This window comes from Paramisgurnus dabryanus, chromosome 13 (genome assembly GCF_030506205.2).
Source record: "Paramisgurnus dabryanus chromosome 13, PD_genome_1.1, whole genome shotgun sequence".
Taxonomy (NCBI): domain Eukaryota; kingdom Metazoa; phylum Chordata; class Actinopteri; order Cypriniformes; family Cobitidae; genus Paramisgurnus; species Paramisgurnus dabryanus.
Window position 1 is genome coordinate 12,930,659 of NC_133349.1, and position 25,652 is coordinate 12,956,310.

Sequence of the window (25,652 nt, forward strand, 5' to 3'; positions counted from 1 at the left end):
CCTCCATCCCCTCTCCTCCCCCACCATCTCCTGCTCTCCTTTTCCATTTCCTTCTTTGGTGAAAATGCAGAAAAGGAGAAGGGGAGGAAGACCTTCAGTGGTGTTGAGAGGGAGCGGATCTGGCCACGTGTTTGTTTAAAGTTCCTAAGCCTCATCAAGGCGAAGAAATGGCACACTCAGCACGTTTGCACACAAACGCACACACGTTTAGAAGCACAAGGTAACCCCAAATAAGTCTATGATTGAAGAGCTTAGTGACTTGTAGGCTCTTGTGTATGCAACTTTATATTTTTGGGTTCAACTGAATCAATGAGATGTGGCAAATAATTTGATGTATTTCTTTAATGTTGTGCTCTGAAAGAATGACAGAAAGATTGGCTTAATTTAGAAAATATTTATTAACAAACAACAAAGTAATAAACAATTTAAAAAAAAGAATTTTTAGCACACCTTAAACTTTTAAAGCTTAAATCTTGAATAATTTTTGTAAAAAGAAATGCACATTCGCCAGCTCCTCTTCTGCTTTAAAGCTTAAAGTGAATATACTTAAAACTTTATACTTAAAAATGTAAAATATTTCAAAGTGAAACTTTAAAATTGCCATCAATAATATCAATACTGATCTGAACTAGAAAAAAAATAAAGCTTGACAACAAGTATTTTTTTGCATATTTAAACAAATGTTTTATTTAATTTGCTCTGAATATTTAGAAAATGTTCATAAAAATGACTTAAGGCCATAATGTAGCCAGATGCATTGTTAAACACTAAAAAACAAAAAAAGAAGAAAGGAAATAAGTAGATAATTTGTTTATATACAGTGTATGCGTGCTGTATCTAGCTAGTTTGTGTGCTTTTATAGGTAATTTAAGCCATAGTGCAAATGCAAGTCTGTCCAACTGTATATAAAATGCATACTTTCTCACAAATATCTGTTCTGCAAAAACATTTCTGGTTTTTCTATATGCCATTGCTAAGCTTTTTAAGATTTCCATTTTATTAAATGCACATGCAACTTGACGTTTGATGTCATGGACAAATTCTGCTAGGAAAGATAGTGAACTAAAACCGAGGGGCAACTTTCCGATCTCTCTGATGAAGCCATACGCAAGTGATTTAAACTGCAATTCATCGACTGGCCGCTAGAGGCTGGCTCCAAAAGGGAGTTAATTCCCATAGACCTCCATGTTAAAATGGCCAACTTTACAGTAGAAAATAATATGTTTACAGCCTGATACAAAAAGTGTTTCTGGTCTGTATAGCTAATTTTACCATTCATGACAACTGTGAGCGGGGTACATTTTTTTAAAACTCATCCGTTTAAATGATATTAAGCCATAAAGTTCTGCATAATTAAGGGCGTGGCCACTTGAGTGACGGTTGAACAGCCACTGCAGTCACTAGAGTCGAGCTAGGCGGGAGTGGTTTCAGCAACCAGTCACCTCAGGTCCCCCCACATCTCGCCTCTCTACCCATTTTCGGATATCTGCGAGTGATGCGCAGTGACACGCTGCCAAGATGGCGAAGGCAGGCACCGCCTACTTTAAGCTTCAAAAATCTTCAGAAACCGATGGGTGACTTCACGGTATCCCCAGTGCAAAAGTGCTCACAAATTGAACCTTACATTTAACAGCCATTTTTTATATGATGTAAATGCTTAAATGTTCAATGAGTGGCTGCTGTTATCCCAAGGAAAGCTAAATAATTTGTGTATCCATTCCTGTTACTACACTTGATCTATAACAGAGAAGTGGAAACAAGTAGAAATGGGATTTCAGTCACTTTTGCATAATGGCAAACTTTTTGACCTTTTAGCATTTAGGAAAATGTTCTTTCACAGGCTATAAACAGACCCATTAGTGACTTCTACTAGCCTAATGACAGTTCAGATGGCCAGGACAAATAAAAATGGGAATAACTAGTAGATCGGTTGACTCGAGACATGAAATTATATTTATTCTGCTTAGAGACCAAAACATTTATAGACTCTGGATTGTAGAAGGCACTAGGTATGGTTCATAAGTTTGTATTGTAGCTTTCACATCTCAAAGGCACTCCTTGGTGCATCATTTTAAAATCTCAGTCATAAACTAGCAAAACAAACCAGAAAACAGCACAGAAATCAAAGCCTCCAGAGTTTTGCATTTATGCTTACGTTTGAATATTGTGGTTAAGCTAAGATCAATGCTGTGTGTGAGGTTTAGAAAACTGGTCTGCTGTGATCTCTTTCGCACTGCCAAAACTATTTCATAGTTCCGGGCTGAGGTTCCAGTATCACCATGGGTATGTCTTAAGAGAGATCTTTCAGAAGTTGTTGTGAAGGAACAGAGGTTTTGAATAAGAGATGTATGTGTACATGTGTGTGTGATTGTGTTGTGGTGAGGAGAGGTGTGTAGAAGTTAGCTCTGTTCTATAGGTTGCTGTTGCAGTTGCGACAAAGGATCTCGTCTTGCTCAGGGAAGAAGCCTGCGCCCACCAGTGACACAGAACATCGAGAGCAGGTAAAGCAGGACTGGTGCCATTGCCGCTCCTCAAATGAGATGTACTTCCCTCCGCCAAAACCTAAAAAAATAAACGAGAGGTTAAGATGACTGCACTGGATTTTAAATCTTCAGACTTCTTCACATCCCACTACAGTATAATGTATGTGCAGTTTCTTTAGCCTTTTCCTCTTTCTCCTTATATGGTGTTATGTGCATGCACTTACATCAACACATCACATAGACTTTTTATTAAAGGGACATTCCACTTTTTTTGAAAATATGCTCATTTTTCAGCTCCCCCAGAGTTAAACATTTGATTTTTACCATTTTGGTCTCCATTCAGCTGATCTCCGGGTCTGGCGCTAGCACTTTTAGCATAGCTTTGCACAATCCATTGAATCTGATTAGACCGTTAGCATTGCGCTAAAAAAATAACCAAAGAGTTTCAATATTTTTACTATTTAAAACTTGACTATTCTGTAGTTACATCGTGTACTAAGATCGACGGAAATTAAAAGTTGCGATTTTCTAGGCAGATATGGTTAGGACTATACTCTCATTCCGGCATAATAATCAAGGACTTTGCAGATGTAACATGGCTGCAGCAGGCGTAGTGATATTACACAATGCCCGAAAATAGTCCCCTTGGTTACTTTCAATGGCAGGGGACTATTTTCGGGCAGTGTGTAATATCACTACGCCTGCTGCAGCCATGTTACAGCAACAAAGTCACTGATTATTACGCCAGTTTGAGAGTATAGTTCCTAGTTATATCGACCAAGTAAATCGCAACTTTTAATTTTCTGTCGGTCTTAGTACACGATGTAACTACAGAATAGTCAAGTTTTAAATAGGAAAAATAACGAAACTCTTTGTATATTTTTTAGCGCAATGCTAATGGTCTAATCAGATTCAATGGATTGTGCTAAGCTATGCTAAAAGTGCTAGCGCCAGACCCGGAGATCAGCTGAATGGATTTCAAAATGGAAAGAATCAAATGTTTAACTCTAAGGGAGCTGGAAAATGAGCATACTTTCAAAAAAAAGTGGAATGTCCCTTTAAATGAGTAAATATAAAAACATTTCAACAAAGGTCATCATAAGCCATCATTTTACCTGTGATTGGTTTGTTGCAGGCTACACACTTCTTAGCGTACAGGTTGCCAAAACATTTGATGCAGTACGGGCTGTCGTCGCGAGAAGTGAAATGCTGGCCGGCTAATTGAACCTTACAGCTTGTGCACACAAAGCACTCCTTGTGCCACGGCTCGTCCCTGTAGGTCACACCACCTTTAGCTAGGGCCTGAAATTGAGATAATCCATCAGAGACACAGACAGGAGACTGTAAGTCAAAGCTTCCTTTCTAAAACACAACTTGACATGACTTGATCTACACCAAGGAACCTGTAAAAATGATTGTCATTCGGATTGATCGATTTTGCATTTACCAATCCAACAGTTTTCCTGAAACAGAGTCCAGGTGTTGGCCATCTGTTTCAGCTTTACATGACGTGCTCACGTCAAATCTGTTATGCATAAAACCTGAGTTCACCTTTGTATAATGTTTAGGAAGGATGTGGAAAACAGTTTTGCTTGCTATCTATAAAGGAGGACTATTGCATTAAACTTGGCTCAACTTCATATCTTTCTTGGATATAAATATGCAGAGAATAGGCTAAGTTGACATGCGGGAGACTTTACTGTAAGAACTGTTGAAATGAGTGAGGTAAGCAGTAGTGCTGCTTATATATATGCTATCTCTAATTGCATTACATATAAAGGGTGATATGAATGTGCTCCCATTTCGTTTACATTTAAGCATTTGGGAAACTTATAGTATCACTTGCATTCTCTGATAATAAAACCCATGCTGGCTGAGCTACAAAAAAACTTTAATCTCATTACAAAAACAATACAAATCATCATAATATCATATTACTTAGTAAGTCAATGACTGCAAGGCTCAGATGGTTGTATTTGAGGACAGGATGTGAAAGTCCGGATTTATCAGTGACCGGCATGAATGTCTCTGATATGAAACAGGAAGGAGGAATGGGGTCAGAATTCTGAGTTTTGTGTAGGAATGAGTGCGTGGGTCGATGAGCAAACACATGGTTACGCATTTCTGTGAGTAAAATCCCACGACTGACCTGTTTACATCGAGTACAACGTGGTGCGAACTTGTTCTCATAGCAGGGTACACAGTAGTGGTCGTCTTTGTCTGGGATAAAGGACTTGGAGCCAATTGGCTGTTGACAGCTGTTGCAAATGAAACAGCCCTCATGCCATGTGGAGCCGCCATACTCAAGCTTCCTGGTGCCTTTGAGGAAGAAAAGATAGGGAAAGTTTTAAAGGAGACATTTCACAAGACTTTTTTAAGATGTAAAATAAATCTTTGGTGTCCCCAGTGGTGTCTTTTAGGTCAAAATACCATATAGATAATTCATTATAATGTGTTCAAATTGCCACTTTGTAGGCATGAGCAAAAATGTGCCGTTTTCGGTGTGTTCTTTTAAATGCAAATGAGCTGATCTCTGCACTAAATGACAGTGCTGTGGTTGGATAGTGCAGATTTAGGGGCGGTATTATTATCCCCTTATGACATCACAAGGGGAGACAAATTTCAATTACCTATTCTTTCTCATGCTTGCAGAGAATAGTTTACCAAAACTAAGCTACTGGGTTGATCTTTTTCACATTTTCTATGTTGATACAAGCACTTGGGACCCAATAATAGCACTTAAACATGGAAAAAGTCAAATTTTCATCATTTCTCCCACTTTAAAATTTTTCATAATTTTAGTTTCTAGACATAAGCCAATTAGATCATTTTATCATGATTTATTAAATTAGAAACAGAAATGATTTTCTTCTTTATATACCATATGTGCTTAGTTATTGCTATGAATGTAAGTTTTCGTTTCTTTTAATTTCTTCAAAATATTATCAAAACCACCTTGTGATGACATAAGCCTACAGATATAAATAAATAATGAATTTAGATGTTACAATATTCAGACACACAGTAGCCTAATATTTACAGGACCATATACAAAATTAAAATAGAGCTACACAAAAGTGGTGCTATACAGGTGTGTGTGTGTGTGTTCCCTTGGAATCAAACCCACAACCTGAGCTACACACGTACATCAAACCTGACATGAACCTGATTCGAACCAAACAACATTTTCTTAAAGCTTAAACACCTACCTGTAATTACACTGAATTTTGTTTAGAAAGAAAAAAGTTTCTGACCCTATTTTCTCTGACATATTAAAAAAACTCCCCACTTCCAGGACCACCAAAGTAGCCTAACAGAAGTGAAATGCTCATTGTAATCCTCCAGATTCCCCTACAAGCATCCCATTGTGGGACCTGCTGGTATGCATGTTGCCAGAAATCAGCTCGACCTGTTTGACAGATAACTGCATGCTTTTTAAGAGATCTAACCTGAGACGACTTACCTGTGGGAAGTTCCCAACAAAAGACTAACCCGGGCTTTTCAAGTGATAAAATGATGATCTGACACTCGACGCTCATCAAATGATTAGGAGGTTAAAGGCTGACACTGATAATCCACTAAGCGCTTGCACATTACTCAGATCAAAAGCTATGCAGAGCACGTCCTTTAAGAGCCCCCATTACTGAAATCACTGAAGCTTTACACAGAGCAAACCGTAAAGGTCCTAATCCCCTGGATAATAAAAGACATGTAGAAGAAGTATAAAGTTACATCAAGGGCGTCTCGCACACTTCAAAACACATTACTGTGTATACGCACACACAGCAGTGCATGAGTGGGGTTGTAATTTACCCTAAACTATCTGTGTCAGCACATTCATCACAGTATTTTCTATATAATATAGGCCTCAATCCATTGTCTTTCCCTTGTCATTTGCACATCACACACAAGGGTCCTAAACACTAAATATGGGGTTTTCCATTAATGTAGGCCTCTGGATACACATTTCCCGGGTTTCACAGACAGCTTAAAGCTAGTCCTAGACTAAAACACATGTTTGAGTTGTCTCGACTGAACATAATTTGCACTGACAGATTAAAATATGCCAGTGCCATTCATTTGTCTCAAGATACACACTGGTAACGTCCTTATCTAAGGTATGTCTATTAAAAATGCTTAAACATATTAATTTAACTGTGGCAAAGCCTGATCTGTGAAACCAGGCCATGTATAAAGCATGACTATCTTTGCCAAAACATTTTTTGGGGTTTATTTTAGCAATACTCTGTGTTTTTGTTTCTTCTGCATGTCATGGCATACATGAGAACTAGCTTAAACAGCCTAGCAACCACATAAAACACCTAGTAACCAACTACAACTGCTTGACAACATGCTAACATAAATCCTGCTAGCATCATGGATGATTATGCTTACTATCTATCAACACCTAGAAACCATATGAAACACCTTGGAACCCAGCTAAGACATGTTAGCCATGCAATGTGCAACGCCTAACAACTAGATGAAACACCTTAGAAATGTGCTAGCATTATGCTAAATCATGCTGCATCATGCTTAGTGTTTCTTAATGTGATCAGAATGCAGCCTATTTACAAATTTAAGTCTGAATTTATTGCAGATGCTTATCAATTAGGGTTGGAGATAAAAGTAAAAATGAAGTCTTGCTATTCAGTGCCTTGTGCTGTTCAAAACTGTAACAACATGTTATATTTATTGGAATTGTTAACTTATCAGATTAATTCAGCTCTGCTGAAGTAATCTTCTGGCTTTCCTCCTATCAGATGTTTGGAAGACACCCAGGCACCATGGACTGGCTGCAAGACAGACTGGTAATTATTGTCATATATAACCTGCTCAACTCTCTCTCTCTCTCTCTCTCTCTCTCTCTCTCTCTCTCTCTCTCTCTCTCTCTCTCTCTCTCTCTCTCTCTCTCTCTCATACTGTTGGTACACTTGATTTGCTTTGGCAGAACTCTTCCTCCCTTCAGTCTAATGTTACCTGCATACTTGTGGTCGTGAGTAGCTGTCTCTTTGGGTAATATGTGAAGACTTGCAGTCTTACACAACAGCATCGAGAACAAACTGTGCTAGAGTATAACAGACTAGGAAGGACAGATCTTAGATCAGTTTGAACTCGACATGACTCACAACCGATTGTGTCTGTGTCATTCTCACCAGGCATGACAGTTTTGTCGCAGGCCACACATTTGGAGGAGAACTCATTGCAGTAGCAGTCGTTGCACAGAAGAGCGTCATCCTGGCTGGTGAAGGGTTCGTCGGCCAGAGAGCGGTCACAGCGGAAACAGCGGAAGCAGTGCTCGTGATAGTGACGGTCCTCGTAAAATAACTCCTGATAAACAACACAACACAATATAATCATCAGACGGTCCAGGTATAGTGAATTTTAAAGAAATCATTCAACTGAAAATAAACATTTGGCCATTATTCATCATACTCGTATGAAGTAATTTTTTATTTCTTGCTTTTTTTCTAAAACAGCCTGATATTGAAATCTATACTCTTTGTTCATTTTTCGCTCCAGTGGGCTATTAACTTGAGAACCTTTGTAAAAGAGGTCAGTCAGTGAATTGACTCGAGAAAGCAGATCAGTCCGACTAATGAACCGGATTATTCATTCATTGAAAATACCTAGATCAAACAAATAATTCATTTACAAATTGTTCGGCTCACAAAAAACTTATATTTTATTCTGTTCCTATCACAAAGTTAATTTGGTTTCAGAAAAATAAAAATGTATGTTGTATAGAATAAAATGGAAGGCATGAAGGTGTTCCTGCTAAAAAAAAAAAAAAATCGATTTAAAATCGAAGCCCAGGTGCATTTCTTATTTAGATCAAATAATGGCAAATGAAAGCTACACCAGTGCATGTGGGTTTAGTTATGATCTGTATGAGCGTGGACAGAGACCGAATAACGTTTCTGGGTCAACTCCTCATGTAAAATATGTAAACACATAGTAATGAGATTGGGAGGGTGAAATTTACGGCCTGTGCTGGAAATTGCCAAGACAAACAGCGACTTTATTTAGCATGTGCTGTCTCTTATTGTCAGTAAGTCATCAGACAGTTTGTCCTTGTGCACATACTGAACTGTAGACATGGAGCAACTTGCCTCCCGACTTTAATCACATTGTGCATCTACAGTATTTCCTGTGGGGAGTTTAATACAGTGCCAAATGAACTGCATTGTTTGGGTTTTATTTAATGAAGAAGGAATTACAGTTACCCTTAAATCAGGAAGGATTAAAGACTCGTTTGGTTACTAATGTGTTCCCTTAGGTTTTGAACATTGTTGCATTGACTTGAGTTAAATAACATTTCTAATTGTACAATAAATACTTCACTCAAAAGACTGACTAAACAGACTCGTTTTGCCTAAAACCACAGAAGTTTTCAAAATGTAATTGAGTCTTTAATTTTTCTGCCACTGTGAAATGCTCCTCGAAACCTCAAATTTGGCTTTGAGGTGTGTTAGATAATATTTACACGCCTCTTTTTTGTAAGAATAAAACAGCATGGATAATCTCCTAAATATCTTAATTGAGCCCCATTCAAACCGCCAGCAACTAGCAGTGGTAGAGCAATATGATCTCATTTATTTCAAAAGAAGCTTGGCGACTTCCGGTGATACAGTACAAAAGAAAATGGCCATTAGAAGGAAGTGGGCATGTTCAACAAAGTTGAGAAAACTTTAACTTTATGTAAATCACAAGTGACTTTTGGGATCGACTACCAATAAGAATAAAGCAGTGCCGCTAATGTCAGCTGTCTCTCATTGGTTACTGCAGTAGGCATATACTTGTTTTTTTATGACAACCAAAATGAGGAATGCCTCCTCACGAACTCATTGAAAGAGACGGGCGACACACAGCGAGAAAGTCTCTGGCGGTATGAATGGTGCTTTAGTGGTGAGAAAACATCAGTGTTTTTAAGTATCAGAATAGTTTACATTATTATACTGTAATGATATTCAAAAATTAATATGTAGAATTACATTTTACATTATTTACAAGCCTTCTTTTTTGTATGAATATAGCTTTATTAGTAGTAAATTAATCATTATTTTAAACTATCGTAATATTTTAAAAAAGGGAAAATTAAACCCGTAAATACTATTCTATTACTGTATGTAACCTAGATATCAGTCTCATGATATAGCCATGCCCCTGCTTAGATTTAAAGTACATTTCAGTCCTTCTAGAGAAATGTGGAGATTTTTTTGTGATTGTTGCGGGCAAAAATCCCTGATCTTGTGGCACATTTTCTTAAAAAAACTTGCAAAAACTGCGGCAACTTGCAAAAACTGCAGTTGAGGTTTGGAGCTTTTCAATGATGTTCACGTCGCATAATTACGTCACATAATAATGTTCCCATAGCAACAGGGGACATGGCTGCGATTTTTCAACTTTCTGCTAAGATATATGTGACTTTTTGCTACGGAAATGTGGGGATTATGAAATCATGCAGGCCCTGGATATTTTGCGCGCGGAAATCTGCAATTTATGTGGCAAAAGTGCGGCGTATTTGAAAAAATGCGGTCCCCGCATCAATATGTGGATTATGGCTGATTATGCATTGAATCATGCGATCACATAATCACATTTTTCTAGAGGGACTGACATTTATATTTATTTATTTAGCAGAAGCTTTTGTCCAAAGCGAAATATAAATGAATGAAAGCGAAATACCAAATTTGACATCTTATCGCACTGTAAAAGATAAGGTGATCAATAAGTCATAACAACAAAAAAAGAGCTCAGATGCAAAATCTGCTAAACAGCACCTCCATCAAAAATGAGATAGTGATGTTGACCGAATGCTTTTGGCACGTATTATATGTTCATCAAATACTTTCGCTTTAATGCCTGTCTCAGGCCATTCAGTATGATTAGTTTGTTGTCAAAATCCGTTAAACACCATAACATTTTTTCACAAGTGCACGTAGAAATACTTGTTAAGTGATTCTCAATCCAATCTCTATGGGGTGGTTTCCCAGACAGGAATTAGACTAGTCCTAGACTAAAATAAATGTAAGAGCTGTCCAAACTGAAAACAACTTGCATTGACATATCTTAAAATACATCAGTGTCCTTTGTTTTGCCTCAAAATACACACCAGTAATGTTTTTAGTCAGGCATGTTTGTTAAAACTAGTTATATTTCCTAATTAAACTAAGGCCTAGTCCTGGTTTAAGCTACAGTAATCCCTGTCCGGGAAACCGCCCCTAAGTGTTTGGAATGAAACAAGGGTGAGTTTTTATTATTTGGTGTACTGTTCCTTTAACAACTCACTCTAGAATCGTGACCAATCAGCTCCTTGCACTCATCACAGGTGTTTGCAAACAGGCTGTCGTAGCAAGGGATGCAGTAAGGGTTGTCCTCTGCCTGGATGTACTTCCTGCCATACAGAGACTCCTTGCAGTTGTCACAGTCAAAGCGCTCACTCATGATTATCCAGATCCAAGTATGTTCCTGTAACACAGAAGTACACGAGGTGAATTGTCAATCACAGTAAGACAGAGAGAGAAACGAAAGGGAAGAGAGAGTGACATACAAACACTTACAGACTGTTCCCACAGGCACACAGCAAAACGTCTATTAAGTTTTATAGCTCTGTGATGATAGCTGGGAAATGAGAGGGAGAACGCTGGAATCTTAGTAAGCTCACAATTTTCCATGCTGCATGTGATGTGGCAGCTATAGCACAGCTTCAGTGGATGCTGTTCCCGTCATTTACGATGGTCGTTTTTAGTAGGGTAGACTAACCTTTGGCATATGTAGTATGATTTTTTTATGGAAGTATATTTGGGAATACGAGCTTTAGCTGAATTTACTGTGCCGTTCAACTTGTCACAAACAATTTATGGCTGTTTTCCATTCATTTGCTTTTTGATATATTATAGGATTTATCAATTTTCTGGAGTTTGCACTGTTAAAGGGATAGTTAACCCAAAAATGACAATTCTGTCATCATTTACTCACTCTCATGTTGTTACAAACCCACATAAATTTGATCTGATGAACACAAAGGAAGATATTTTGAGAAATGTTTGTAAACCGTTCGTGGACCCCATTCACTTCCATAGAATTCTTTATTCCTAATATGGAAGTAAATGGGGTCCACGAAGGGTTTGGTTACAAGCATTTTGCAAAATATCTTCCTTCGTGTTCAACAGAACAAAGAAATTGATTTAGGTTTGTAACAACATAAGAGTGAGTAAAGGATGACATAATTTTTATTTTTGGGTGAACTATCCCTTTAAGCCCCCCCCCCCGGCCTCCAAGCTACATCACTGTGACAGGTGAAAGGACTGCTAAAGCCTGAGGTAAGGCAATATTTTGAACAGGAAAAGCCTTATTCTGTTGAAAGTCCACATAAATATTTATCAAGTAAACATTTATGCTGTGGTTGCATGGGCCACCTAGCGAGGACGTTTAGAAAGCAGCAAGTGATGTAAACACTACTATTTTAAGAACAAATACAGATACACACAGAAGTACACAACTGGGTTTGTGTTTTTAATTTTGTAGTGCCTGTCTTACATCAGATCTGCTGTGTGAGTCGTTCGCATCCAGTATAGTAACACCACGTGTTCACAATGAGAGGTGTTAAACCATTTCCGGCACACACAAAAACCAGAAACGGTCGGTAGCTGTCACTGGGACAGTAACCTTTAAAAAAGTACACATATGCACCTAAAGAGTTCATATTGGTACACATACTGTATTAGTATATGTATACACATCTGTACCTGAATGATACATATTAGAGACAGCTTGGGGCTTTTTTTACAATTTCTTTCTGACAGTGTAATAAAAACACCAGCTTGAAGTTACCGTGAGCGCACAAAATCACAAAATAATATTGTTATAGTACTGAGGAAACACTATCAGATTGCCAAAACATTACGGAGGCGTTGGAGAAAAGCCTTAGGAGTGATAGGACTCCCTGGCAAAGACAAACCTAGTATATCAATTTCCACCCGGCTACTACTAATAATAATAATCAGGCACTGCTAAAATAATGAATCTATTCTCGCTCCCTGTTTTACACACGGCCAGAGGGAGGGTGTAATCACAGGAAAGGAGATGAAAGACATCAACCACTGTGTTTCATCTTTCCTCTTTTCCTGGCAAGACAAAAAAGGGCTTAAATGACTGTGGGTGTAAAAGGATAAGATAAAAACGGCGACACACCTTTCCAAACGTTATAAATAACCAGCTGACACACTTCCATCATATTGATGCTGCTTAGCCTTAGCCGAGAGGTGCTCTGAAAGCATCTCTGCCCGGGATGGGCTACTCGTAACTCTGAAGTGTTGGTGTTTAAAGCCATTGTGGCCTAAGGGTATTCCTGGTTCACATCATTACAAACCTGTGTTTGAGAAAATATGACCTCTTTTCTCATTAAGGGTATCATTGTTCCTATAGATATGTCAACTTGAGCACCAGCTTTGATGACCATCACAGGTGCTTCTTGTATTATTAGATTCCACCAGAGTGTTTTTTAAGACCAAAGGTTTGATTTTTTGCAGGTGTGATACTCCTGGGAACCAACACACAGCTTCATCTTAACTCCCTTTTTCTGCCCTTTATGGTTCTTGGTAAGCAAAACACTTTTTTAGGTTGAAACAAGTCTTAAACAGGAGATAAGAGAGATAAATGTTCCATTTCCAAATGGTAAGTCTAATGGAAAGCTTAAATGTTGCATGTTCATTTTTTCTCAAAGTCTGATAAACACATCATGACCGTACTGTATATGGAGGAAATATGTTGTTTATAATGAAAGTTGACAGATCTATGCATCTCTTTTTTCTTGTTTGGCAGGAATTTCCTCAATTTCAAATTATACGTAAACATAAGACGTGTTTCTCGCAGGCCCCAGAAAGGATCACCGACAGGGTTTAGAAGGTCTCATTAGTCACCTAAGTGAGTAACGTCAACAATGACAATTCTGCATTCTTGACTACAAGTGTGTTTTTGGACTCTGGGGACATGTGAACATAATTTAGGAAAACTTGTCTCCTGGTAATCATTAAAGATGAGGTAGCGCCGAGGAAAATATCGTTCCAGCTCAGACGGACATAAATACTTATTGTCAGGGGTGGAGATTGTTTTTATTCTCTTTCTACACTTAGTTTCTAAAACATCATATGGAAGCACGAAATGAAAGAAGCTACATTAGGGTTTTGACTGGGTTCTTAGGTGGAGAGTATGATGTCATCTGTGACCCCAGGGCTGTATGTCTAGAAGTGATTGAATCCAGAAGCTGAATGAAGAGAATGAAGAAAGACTTCTCCCTCTACTTAGAAAGCCAGAGCTGGCTTTGGTTGACAGCTAGTTGGGTATTTCTTTCATATCCATAAGGAACCTCCTGTTCAGGTCCTGGCGATTCAAAAGGGTGGGATATTACATTTACTAAAGGGCCGTTTACATGACATCATTTCCAGATAAAAAAAACGGGAAGCTTTTTATTCATTTGGCCGTTCATTTACATGGCATTTTGGGGACCTGGCAACACAAAGTTTAGAAAATGGTTTGGAAGTTTTTAAAAATGACACCTTGTTTTTGTTGTTTACGCAGAGAATTTTTTATAACTGTGACTTCATGCACATTCATATTACGTGTTTAGACATAGCGTGGCATTGCCAACAACTGTCCTGGCACGCATAATACTCCGTGCACACTACCATCGACTTTATCTCTGTGTGTTGCACGTCTCTTTTAAAAGGTCACTAGGAGGTGTTCCTAATTCTTGTTATTATAAACAAATGAGCACCCGTCCATTGACGTAACTGACGAAAGATGGATGACATGAACTCTACGCATCACTCAATGGCGGCAGGTGCACGATGCGAATTTCGTCACAACATGTATGTATCCCGTTATATGTGTGGTTCGTCATTTCAAAATATGTGTTCGGCATGTCGAGTGAACCGATGTGCATCATGTATTTTGTCAAAATAAGTGCCTGTTCCAGACGCGTCTGAAGGGTTTATGATAAAAAGATGCTCGCGTTTGCCAGATACTCCCATAATCTCATGCGTAATCAGAGTTTACTGTCAAGGGAGTGTCTTGTGTGTATTTTGTGAACGTGAGCGTCTCTTTTATCATAAATGGTTTTGACGCGTGTGCAGTAGGCACTTATTTTAACAAAACACGTGATGCACATGGTTCATATGACGCAACAAACACATATTTTGAAAACACGAGCAACACATGACACTACGAATATATATATATATATATATATATATATATATATATATATATATATATATATATATATATATATATATATATATATATATAGTATAGTATACAGTGTTTTTCAACCTGGGTCCTATTAAGGAATAGTACAGTATAGTACAGTGATATGACAAACTCTTACTCCTTTCTGGAGTGAGGTCAAATACTAAACATCTGAGTAATGTGTTTTATTCGACATCTTCAACCCCCAAGGACTATGACCCATTAGCTCTGTTTATATTATCTAGTCTGTACAATGTCACTGCTATGGGACAATCATCAGAGGGTTTTAGTGGGCATAGGCCAAACGTTTAAATATTTCAAAGCACCTATCTCGTCGCCTTCTGCGTCTATCTCTGTCTGAAGGATATGGCAGTCCTTCTCGGAACAGTCTGTGAGATTCTTGGGGAATGACAAGGCCACAATGGCATGTTTGTCTAACTTCACTGAGGCCAGCCCAGAACGAAGGGGAGCGGGTCCACAACGCCGTGGCAGCATGTTCGCGCAGACCCTGGTCCCTCTGCAGATTCACAGACAACAGTAATCCTCAGAGCAAACTCCCATCACGCTCCGCTTCACTTAAAGCGGGCCGGCTTTGCCTCCCGCTGGGTAAACTGACCCCGGCTCTTCCTGTTTCTGGGGTCCAGCCAGAGATCGGCCTGTCAAGCGTCTGCCTGGGCAACAGGAGGCAATGGCTGTATGCCACCTCAAAGTTACGCTTACACAACATACAAAATTTAATGATTTAATGCATAATGACATATACTTATCTGACTGTGGAAAATAAAATTGCGTGGATTTTGTCTGACAGAGGCTGCCAGGATCGGCAATATATTTCTGGGTGACAAAAATGTATGCAATCAAGATGATAAAAGAGTTGTAAGTATGTAATATGTGTCATTGTTAATGAAGGTTGGGTACGATCCCATCGACCTCTAAAATACTTTAAATTAAATTGGCGAGTAACCTCAGCATATGGTTAAGCAGACAGCAGCACACTGTGACCAGCCTGGTGCTGAATCATCTCCAGGAAGACCAATAACTCAAGTGATTTACTGTCAGTCAAGCACTACTGTATTTTATACTATATGATGCCAAGGAATATAAAATATATAAAATCATGTTTTCCACAATCAAAAATAAACTGTGGAATATTTGACATGCTATATGGCACTTTCTTTGAAATGGATGCATTTATTTCCCCTAAAATTAGAGGCACAAATGCCATGCTCATATGTATTTTGACCTCTTGTTGCTTACTGCTAACACTTCCTTATTAGCATTATATTGTACTCATTTTGTGGAAAGTGTAGTGCTTCTGTACAGCTCAGTTGTACTAGAAGTGCAAAAGCGCATATGTTTGTACACACGGAACACACATATTAGGGATGCATCGATACTCGTATCGGGTATCGGCCTCGATACCACATTTTCTAAAGTACTCGTACTCGTTAAAAGTCCCCCGATACCTGGAATCGATACCACGGTCTGAGAAATGTCTATGTTTGAGCGGCGTGTAAGGGGTTAATGCCTCTTGTGTTGTCCAAAGAGGCAGAGTTTACAACAAACTGGAAAACTAGTCCTTTGTTTTTTTGTTAAATTATATGAATAAAGCTGTTACCTGTAAATTTAAATCATGTTTTTTTATTAAGTAGTCGGTATCGGCAAGTACTGAAATGCAAGTACTCGTACTCGTATTCCAAAAAAGTGGTATCGGTGCGTCCCTAACACATATTGATAAAAAAATGTATATCTTGTCATGCAATGTAAGTCGCTTTGGATTAAAGCATCTGCCAAATGCATAAATGTAGCAAGGATTGAATGTCAATAACAATGCTTGCTGATGTAAGGAAAGGGTTAATTGATACATTTTCAGTAGTATCTAAATATCTTTCTGAAGAAATCTTGCACAAGCATCAAACGATTACGTATCATTTCTCTTTCCTGACATTTGTTGCACAACCCTGAAACTTTCCTTTGTTTTTTCAAGCTAATTTCTTTATCCCAGTTCTTCAAAGTGTTTTATCCAGCTGCATATGTTTTTTTTGTTTTTTTTTATGAAGTGTTTGTGTTGAAGTAATGCTGCAATAAAATGACAAGTGTAGTCTTGAAGACTATTATATTAAATCTACTCTGAATTTACGAGGTCAGATGCACTTGACTGAAGTGATAAAATGAAGAGCCGAAGGGTTCCAGAGTTGAGATCAGGACTCTGTCTGCCTGACAAGACACACTAATGGCTGTTAAAGTTCTTACTGTAGAAAAAAGGCATTAAACATATGGACACGTGCACTTGCCGTTGGCTTTTAGGACCGGCTCTTGCTGCATCAGATAAGGCAAAAGACAGAAAGAGAGAGAGTGAAGAGAGGGCGAGCGAGCCTTATCAGAGGAAGCAGAGAGGCAATTGCCGATGAAGATGAGATAGCATTCAAAAACAAATCTTGTTCATTCACACATCCTCTTTAAGTACTTGATGCATAAGATATACGACAAACAATCTGTATCCCCCTGGCTCTCAATTGATTTTCATTTTTATTTAATTAATTGTATTATGTTTTGATTAATTCATTCCTTGCCTTCATTGCAATCCACAGACCTCCATCTTGCTGTTGTCTCATTGAATGCATTTTTATTGTTTTATTTTTGCATAATTGGTTACAGTAAAATTATGCGTCACATTATGTATATGTAGATGCTATAAACCTTGCCTATTGGTTGCTTGTGTAATCTGTGTTTAGGGTCCCAGCAGAGGATGTTTTGATCACAAGTTTGATTATGAGCTATAGGGGCTGAACTCCTATACATTTTCTATTGTGTATTACAGGTCAATTGTTAAGGCTCCTCATGCACATTCCCTGAAGTAACCCACGATTGTGAAAGAGATGTCAATGACCACCGTCAACATTCAGAAGGACTGTCATTAAATTATCTCAACTGTTTTGCTAAACAACAACATCTTATGTAAGCCAGACATCAACAACCCCCTCTACAACCAGCTGTTCCTGTGCCTTAGTTGGAAAAGCATTGTGTTAGCAGAGCAAAGGTTGAGGGTTTGATTCCCATGGGATGCACATACTGAATAATATACTCTAAATGCAATTATTTTTGTTTTCAAAAAGTATGGTTTACCCTGTCTTGGATTAAACCACTAACATTTATCTAGCACAGCAAAACTGCAAAGATCTAATTAGCCCATTGACGTAAGAGTACAGATAGTAATGGCTGTTACCCTACCAGTTTGGGTTTTATTTTAAAGTAATGTACAGTACTGTGCAAAAGTCTTAGGCCACCATGCCAGAACTAGATTTGTTGTTTTGCAATGTTATAGAGATCATATATAATTGTTTCTCAGTCTCTACTAAGGGGAAAAAAGGAAATACAGGAAATGTGTATATAGTATTAAAAACTGTATAAAAATGTAAACTGATGTGTCAAGTTTTTAGGGTAAACTCTCCTTCCACTTGAGCATCTCTTAAACCTGAATAAAAGTATACAGTATAAGGTGTGGGACCAGAACAGGTTTGAGATGCAGACATACACCAGGTCTAACGTGTCATTCCCACTGAGCCGTTAAAACAGAACCATCTGCTACTCAAGAATGGCACAGTGAGTTCTGATGAAGGTTCACTTCGTAAACATCAATGAGCATTAATAAGCACCTACCGCAAGGGCTAACATTAACACATATGTCATTTTCCTGGCTTTTAAGCGGCAGAGAGGTGTGAATAGGCCCAAACCACAGGCCTGAAATACTGATGTGCCTGTAAGGTATCATTTAAGGCAGATGCTAATACTAGACTCTTAGAAATAAAGATTTCTGAAAGGTTCTTAATTGTGCTGCATGGTTGCATTAAGAACCTTTAACATTCAAAAGAAAACATTTTCTTCTTTATAGCACCTTCACAGCAAAACCGGCCTCCGTCTAGTTGTCTGACACGGCAGACTCGGTCTGCGGCAAGATGTTTTTGCTCAAGGCGCAGCTGTCATTAAAGTGGACACACAGAAGCGCACAGTCAATTAGCGAAGCCTCAAATGTGGTGTCAGTGGCGCTAGCTTAAGCATCGGTGCTTTAGCAATGAAGGGGCTTTGAAGGCCCTGAGGACAGAGAAACCGTCTATTACACAAGAGATTTATTCTAAATTACTGCTCTGTATGAAAGAGGCAGTGAACCAGAGGAAGAAAAAAGGAGAAACAAAACAAAAGCGATCATCCTCAGTTCCTTTACATTGAAGCTGCAGCTATAAATAGCTTCTAAGGACATGACTGGTGCTGCTTGTCCATGCAAAAATCACCATCGTGTTGCCAGTGCATTGCAATAATTTGTAATAAGCAGTTGCATTGCTAAGTGGACAGTAAGGTGTTTTAGTAGTTGCTTACTAGAGCCCAAGTTTTAATGATATTTTGTTACACAGGTATACTGTAGCTTAGGTCTCTTATTAAATGTAAGCTTGTGTTTTTTGTGTGTCTTTTTATCATGGAACTTGGTAATAGAAAAGCTTAAATACTTGTGTCTCAAACAGTGTTGGGGGTAACGCATTAAAAGTAACGCGCATTATGTAATAATATTACTTTTCTGAAGTAACAAGTAAAGTAATGCATTACTTTATAAATGTACGCATTTATATTTGAGTTACTTTTTAAAAAAAGTTTATTTTCAGTTTAATTAATTCAATTTAAAAATAAAATAATGTACTAAATTAAACTGAAAATATTAATGTAGAATTACGCACTCTGTGTGCCTGAGCAGGACCAGTTTGAGTCAGAAACGGAGATGGTAGGCCAGAGCTTGACATTTTTGCGATCATAAAAAACACCTGCAAGGCCTGAAAGAGATCAAGCCTCAGGCAAGTAAGAAAAAGAAATGCATAAGTAACTTAAAAGTAACTACGTAACGCAATTAGTTACTTTTTTAAGGAGTAACTTAATATTGTAATGCATTACTTTTAAAATTAACTTTCCGCAACACTGGTCCCAAATACTATAAACTATGCACTAAACTTTGCTTATTCTCAGTGTCTGATAGCCCCGCCTCTCCTCCGCTTTTGTTAGCCAAAATAGCGACAATGTCAAAATAAAAGCTTCCTAACTGTCACTAAGGGGTTGTGTACACCAAAACTTTTACGCCCGCGGCCGGTGCATGTTTTCAATTGTTTCCAATGGAAGTTCTGCGTTTTTCAAATAAGCCAGCAGCTAGCGGGTTTTTTCCGCGCTGAAAATCGGCGCCCGGCCGGAAAAATTTTCAACTTTGAATGAAAAGCTCCGCTCGTCAATGTCAGTTCTCACGCGGCCGTCCAATCACAGTGGAGGTGGGGCGGGACAAGTATCACAGCAACCAACCGTCTTACAGCTGACGTATCAGAGCTACCAAAGCGCTAAGCTGAAGAAAGCTGGCACTCAGCTGAAAAATAGCTGGTATTCGGCGTTGTCCAGGCGTTTTCAGCCGCGTTTAAAAGTTTTGGTGTGTCCAGCCCCTAAGGCAGTACCCTTTCAAAAAGTGCACCTTTGTACCTCAAAAGTACATATTAGTATCAAGGAGTGCATATTATATCTCATAGGTACATATTGGTACCAATGAATGCATAGTAGTACCTCAAGGATACATATTGCTACCAAATATATACATATATGTACATAAATTGTACATATAAGGACCTTTTTAAAGGGTACTCCCCCAAAGACAGCTTGGACCAGTTTTGATAATTCTGACAGTGTAGTTAATAAAGTTCCCGCCTTTGTATTTGTTTCAGTGTAGTGAGAGACTGAAAAAACCTGCCATACGTTACAGTTTAACATCTGCTTTCTATTGACAGAAGTATGCAGTTAACTCCAGAGTGCCAAAGTAAGTTTTGGAGAGTCACCGCCTGAAGAATGCAGGAAGGGTTGTCTTTTCTTCACTTTTTTTGTGGTATTTGCTGGTAAGTAGTACCACAGAGGCAAAAAGAATACAAGAATAGAAACTGACAGTATGAAGGGCGGACTAGAATGAAAAGAAAAGGTTTAAATTTGAAGCTTTCTATGGTTTAAATTGTATCAGACAATAAAATCCGATACAAATCCGAGAGATTAAAGAAAAAGACATAAAGAAAACCATGGAGACCCTAAAGCTTTGTTCCAATAAAAAGAGAAAATGAAGCAAAAATGGATGGGGGGTGTTCAGGGGCTAATGTAAGACAAGAAAAAGAACGAGTGTATTATTGCTCTGAGAACAAACAAACGCAATTGTAATCCCATGGGCCTTCTCGCTCTTCTGTTTCCCAGTAACTACACAGTAGAATTTATGACCAAACATGGTCATTGCCGTCACTGTCCTCCTTGTGTCATCAACCCCTGTGTAACTAAACAAGGCTTTGCTTTGAAGTTTGGGAACTATAAACTTCAATCGCATGATCCAAAGATCAGGTGAATTTTAACACATACATCTATGAGGTGATGAAAGGTGATAGGAGAATGAGGTCTGACAAATTGAGATAAAGGAAAATCACTTGCAAAACTGTCACATGGATGCCCCGAATTTTGAATTCCCTCCTAAATCAATGCGTTTTCCACTGAAAGGACTTGAGTAAGACGTTGAGCTGAACAGCTATCAAATGTGAAGTGTGGATTTGGGATGCATATTCAGCTCTACAATGTGTATTTCTAGAGTAGCCCTGCGATTAGAGCTGAGCAGTGCAGAGGTTTGGCAATGCTGCACGTCAAGATGTCTGGACTCGGTCTTCTTCATGCAGGGTAGAAATAAAGGCACTGAGAGGTGGTCTGGCAAACACAAGGGGCATTTGTAAACCATTTCCTTCGGCTAAGGGTGGCCTTCTTAATTTCACTGGTGGTTTTCAACATATAGTAGCAGAGATATTTTAGCCACCAAATGTCTTTTAATACTGATCCTGGAAACTGTTCAAGCACACTGCTGCTTCTTCAACATGACTAATTATTTAAAATGGACAGAATAATTGCTAGTAAGGGATATTGAGCATAGCATGCAGGTTTGCCCTTTCAACCCATGGTTTGTGTGGGTGACAAATGATTGAATGACGGCACAAACACACGCCCCTGAAAATCAACTAGTACTAGTTTATTTCCAGAGAATGCATATACTAAAAAGTATATAGCTGCACTGTGATCCACATTGGTAGTGTCTGCCATATCACAAATGTAATGACTTGTTGAATTCTAGATTAGACAGATTAGTTAACAAGGCCTAGGATGAATTACATGTAAAACATCTCTTATATGTTATTTTTAATACCTCTTTCAACTCAATACAACGTTATGTTTCCATATCTATTCCAAACCCAGGTTTGCTTCAAGCACTTAACCAGACAAAGTTCACATGCTCTAAATCTTATGTTAGGAAAACAATAAAGACTTTGGGAATATAGTTGTGATTAGTCGAGTCAAGTTGTGATTTTCCATCAGGTCCCATAATATCGGAGACAGTGTGTGCGTTCAAGGCCTGTCCTATTTGCTTTCATTATTTGTACTTTACTCCGCTAGTCACAACTGCTATGCGTTGGCATTTGAATGTGGCCTGTTAGGTCTCGTCTCCAAGGTTTCTCCTGCTATCTCCAACATTCTTTCTCATGTCAACACACAGCAAATTATCTGAAACTGCTGTAATTCGACAACTGAAATCATGTGAAGTTATCAGAAATAAACATTAGCTCAACGCTTTCCTTTAATAATCTATTTTCCTTTAATAATCTATTTTCCTTTCTGATCCTTGTCTCTGGATGTGAGCCTACTATTAATACAAAATAGTTTACCCATTTTTTCCAGTCATGGCAAGCATTGCAAATGAAAGGAATGTTTTATTTACACAGAATACACAGCTGTTCCGTATAACATCATGTTAATGGTTTTCAAACTGTTTTAATTTGGAACCAAGGGCTTATACCATGTACCCAAGACAGCATTTGGGGCTATTTGGGTTTAAAATGGGAGCACGTCCCAGGTGGTCTTGATGTTTTTTAATGAAAAGATACTAATTCAACAAGGTCACATCGACCAGAAGGAGCACCGCTGTGGTTGCCAGTTCAGCACTTTGTACACCTGATGAGGGCCACGTGCACATATTCTACCTCCCTGCATACAAAAACAGATCATTTGTGGCGGCTATGACTGACATATGGATTGCACACGGCTTTAGTGTCTTCAAACAACTACACTTTCAATCACAAAGGACAAAGAAAATCACACAAAATTGTGGTATTTCTTCTAAAAATGACTGGCAAGAGCCAAGTTGAAATCTCTTTTTTAACCATTTTAGTGCAAGAATCTGCAATTTCTCAAACTTTTCTCTTTTTCTGAGCCAATATATGACTGTTATATAAAATGCAAGAGGGGTGTATTTTTGCACCTTTACTCCTCCAGTCTGCCTATGGTTGACCAAACAGATACTTTTGCTCCAAATCCACTGGTTGAGCTAGTGTTGCTGTTTCTGGCTGGCCGTGCAACTCAGACATACAAAGCAATGTTTTTTATTGATCTACTCTTCAGTGGCGGGCGGTGACTTCTTTTTTCGAGGGACCTTGATTCGAAGTTCGTCACAAAATGTACATGGCACATCATGTGTGAGGTTCTTAATTTGAAAATATGTGCTCTGCGCGTTGAGCGATCCTATGTGCATCACGTGTCTTGTCAAAATAAGTGCCTGCTGAAGACGCATCTAAAGGGTTTATGATGAAAGAGATGCTCGCGTTTGCCAGATACTCTCATGCGTAATCAGAGTTTACTGTTAAGGGAGTGTCTTGCGTGTATTTTGTGACCGTGAGCATATTGACGCGTGTGCAGCAGGCACTTATTTTGACAAAACACATGATGGTTCACATGACGCAACAAACACATATTTTGAAAACACAAGCAACACACATGACACTTATTTTGAATTTGCGCCCCTCAGATTAGCAGTCACCAGCCACCAATGTTATTATTAAAATTTTAAAATTTTAAATTTCTGTACACACTTTGCTTTAAGTTTATTTTCCAAGCCCTTTAGTAATTTTGTTAAATTTTGTTTGAGTTTAATAAAAGAAAATACTTCATTTGTGAAACACATCTCTCTGTTATCTCCAGCCTAAGTCCTTTATGTTTTTCTTCTACGCCGTCATGTATTATCAGCAATTTGGTAGTACAGCTGGCTGGTAACAGACAGATTCTCTCTCTATCTCATTGGCACAGACAGCACGACAGAGAAGGAAATAAGTCATAATGCCAAAACATATCAAGAGATTGCGCTAAATAGGAAGCGGCCAGGATGAACTTTCGTTAGAAGTCATTTCCGGGATATTCATTTGGTAATGTAGGCCTTTGGTAACATTTAAACAGTGTCCAGGCTCCCCAGAGTATTAAAATATCCACCAGCGGTGTCCAACAACATCATGTGAAAGACATTACACACACACAGGCCAGATCTCACATCTTATAATCAATGACCTTAGCCAAATACCTTACAGGTTCAGGGTACAAAAAGTTCCAGTACAAGGAGTAGATACACTGAAATGTGGACCTGAAGAGTTCAGGTGCAAAAGCAGATAAACACTTTTGTCAAAAATGAATTAATGATTGTAACCGAATGCTCTCGACACATACTATACGTTCATCAAATACATTCATGTCAAATCCGCTTAATCCTCATGCAATTCAGAAATTCCTGGTTTCTAGGCAGAATCCATTCAAAGTCTGATATAAAAGGCAGACGCATGCCAGGTTTTGCATCTGAGATGTTCATAGCACATTCATATACATGGTGAAATAAGATAGACTTAGATGTTACTGTACATTTTGGCAGAAGTTAACATGAATACAGTTAAGTATTGTGACTAGACAATATGCAAAATACTGTGCTATGACACACCTATAAATATTTAGATTTCCCTTTGATCAACCTGAAAGGACAATTAACCCCCAGAATGAAATAAGTACAAAACTTTCTGGGTTATCCCTAAGTAGTTTTGATTTTTACAGCCATTTTTCAGAATGTTGTCCTTTAACTTGCAACCAAAAACTAGACTGACTTCCTGTTTTACAGTGACCTTTGGTGACCTAAAGCTCAGCTGCATTGCCAGCTGATCTCATACTTAATGAGTCTCAGTTTTCACTAAAGCCGAAACAACACTACATAAGTTTGTCAGTAAAATGCTGTAAAAATACTGAAAGCAAGATAGGGACGAAGAAAATAAGACTGCACAGATGCACCCAAATGCGCTAAAATAAACACGACAGCAGATCTAGAGACAATGGGCGGTTGTTTAGGAGGGGCTGACATCACAAGCAGCTGCATACACACATATCTTCTTTTACTCAGTTGGTGGCTGCTTCCCACAGCATATAATCACAACCCCAAACTGGCTTACACCAAATCCCACAGAATACATGAGATCATATAGTGTCATAACTTTATAAATGAGTTATGCAGACTGTCAGATTTAATTCCTCATGGTTGATAGGAGAAAGATAAAAATGTTGTCATTGTTCATTACTGTATTATAGCTCAATATTTTAGATATAGTTATTTAATATTGTAATTGAAATATTGTCTATATTTCAATAAGCCAATATTCTAAAATGGGTAATTCTCCTTTTGGGTAATACAAGACCTGATTCCCCATCAGAGTAGTTGATTTTTTGAAAATCCCAATCCCAATATACAGTAAGCCAAATCGATCATTAATTTGTACATTTACATGCATTTGAGCATTCCACACAAGCAAAGAATTTGAATTTCTCGGCTTACTACAGAATGAATGCTCCTAAATATAGACTTTGGCCTAAACATGTCTCTCTTGGTCCTCATTTATGACTCCCAAAGGACCAATCAAGACCACCTCCCTTCGTTTCCTTCTTTTCCCCCGTTTTTTCCTGACACATTTTTTTTCTATAAAGCAAGCGGAAACATAAACGTCACATGCAAAAAAGCAACTTTAG

General features: G+C 38.3%; 1 protein-coding gene across 1 annotated transcript in view; it reads right to left on the bottom strand.

Moving 5' to 3' along the window:
• Positions 1-379: 379 nt before the first annotated feature.
• The window catches only part of fhl3a (four and a half LIM domains 3a), a 45,433-nt gene continuing 20,160 nt past the window's right edge, over positions 380-25,652 (bottom strand). The window contains exons 2-6 of the mRNA XM_065298377.2: positions 10,776-10,955; positions 7,640-7,814; positions 4,633-4,802; positions 3,599-3,785; positions 380-2,562 (exon numbers count right to left, since the gene is read on the bottom strand). Coding sequence (XP_065154449.1) covers positions 2,411-2,562; positions 3,599-3,785; positions 4,633-4,802; positions 7,640-7,814; positions 10,776-10,931 — 840 coding nt within the window. The 5' untranslated portion in view covers positions 10,932-10,955 and the 3' untranslated portion in view covers positions 380-2,410. The remainder of the gene's footprint in view (positions 2,563-3,598; positions 3,786-4,632; positions 4,803-7,639; positions 7,815-10,775; positions 10,956-25,652) is intronic.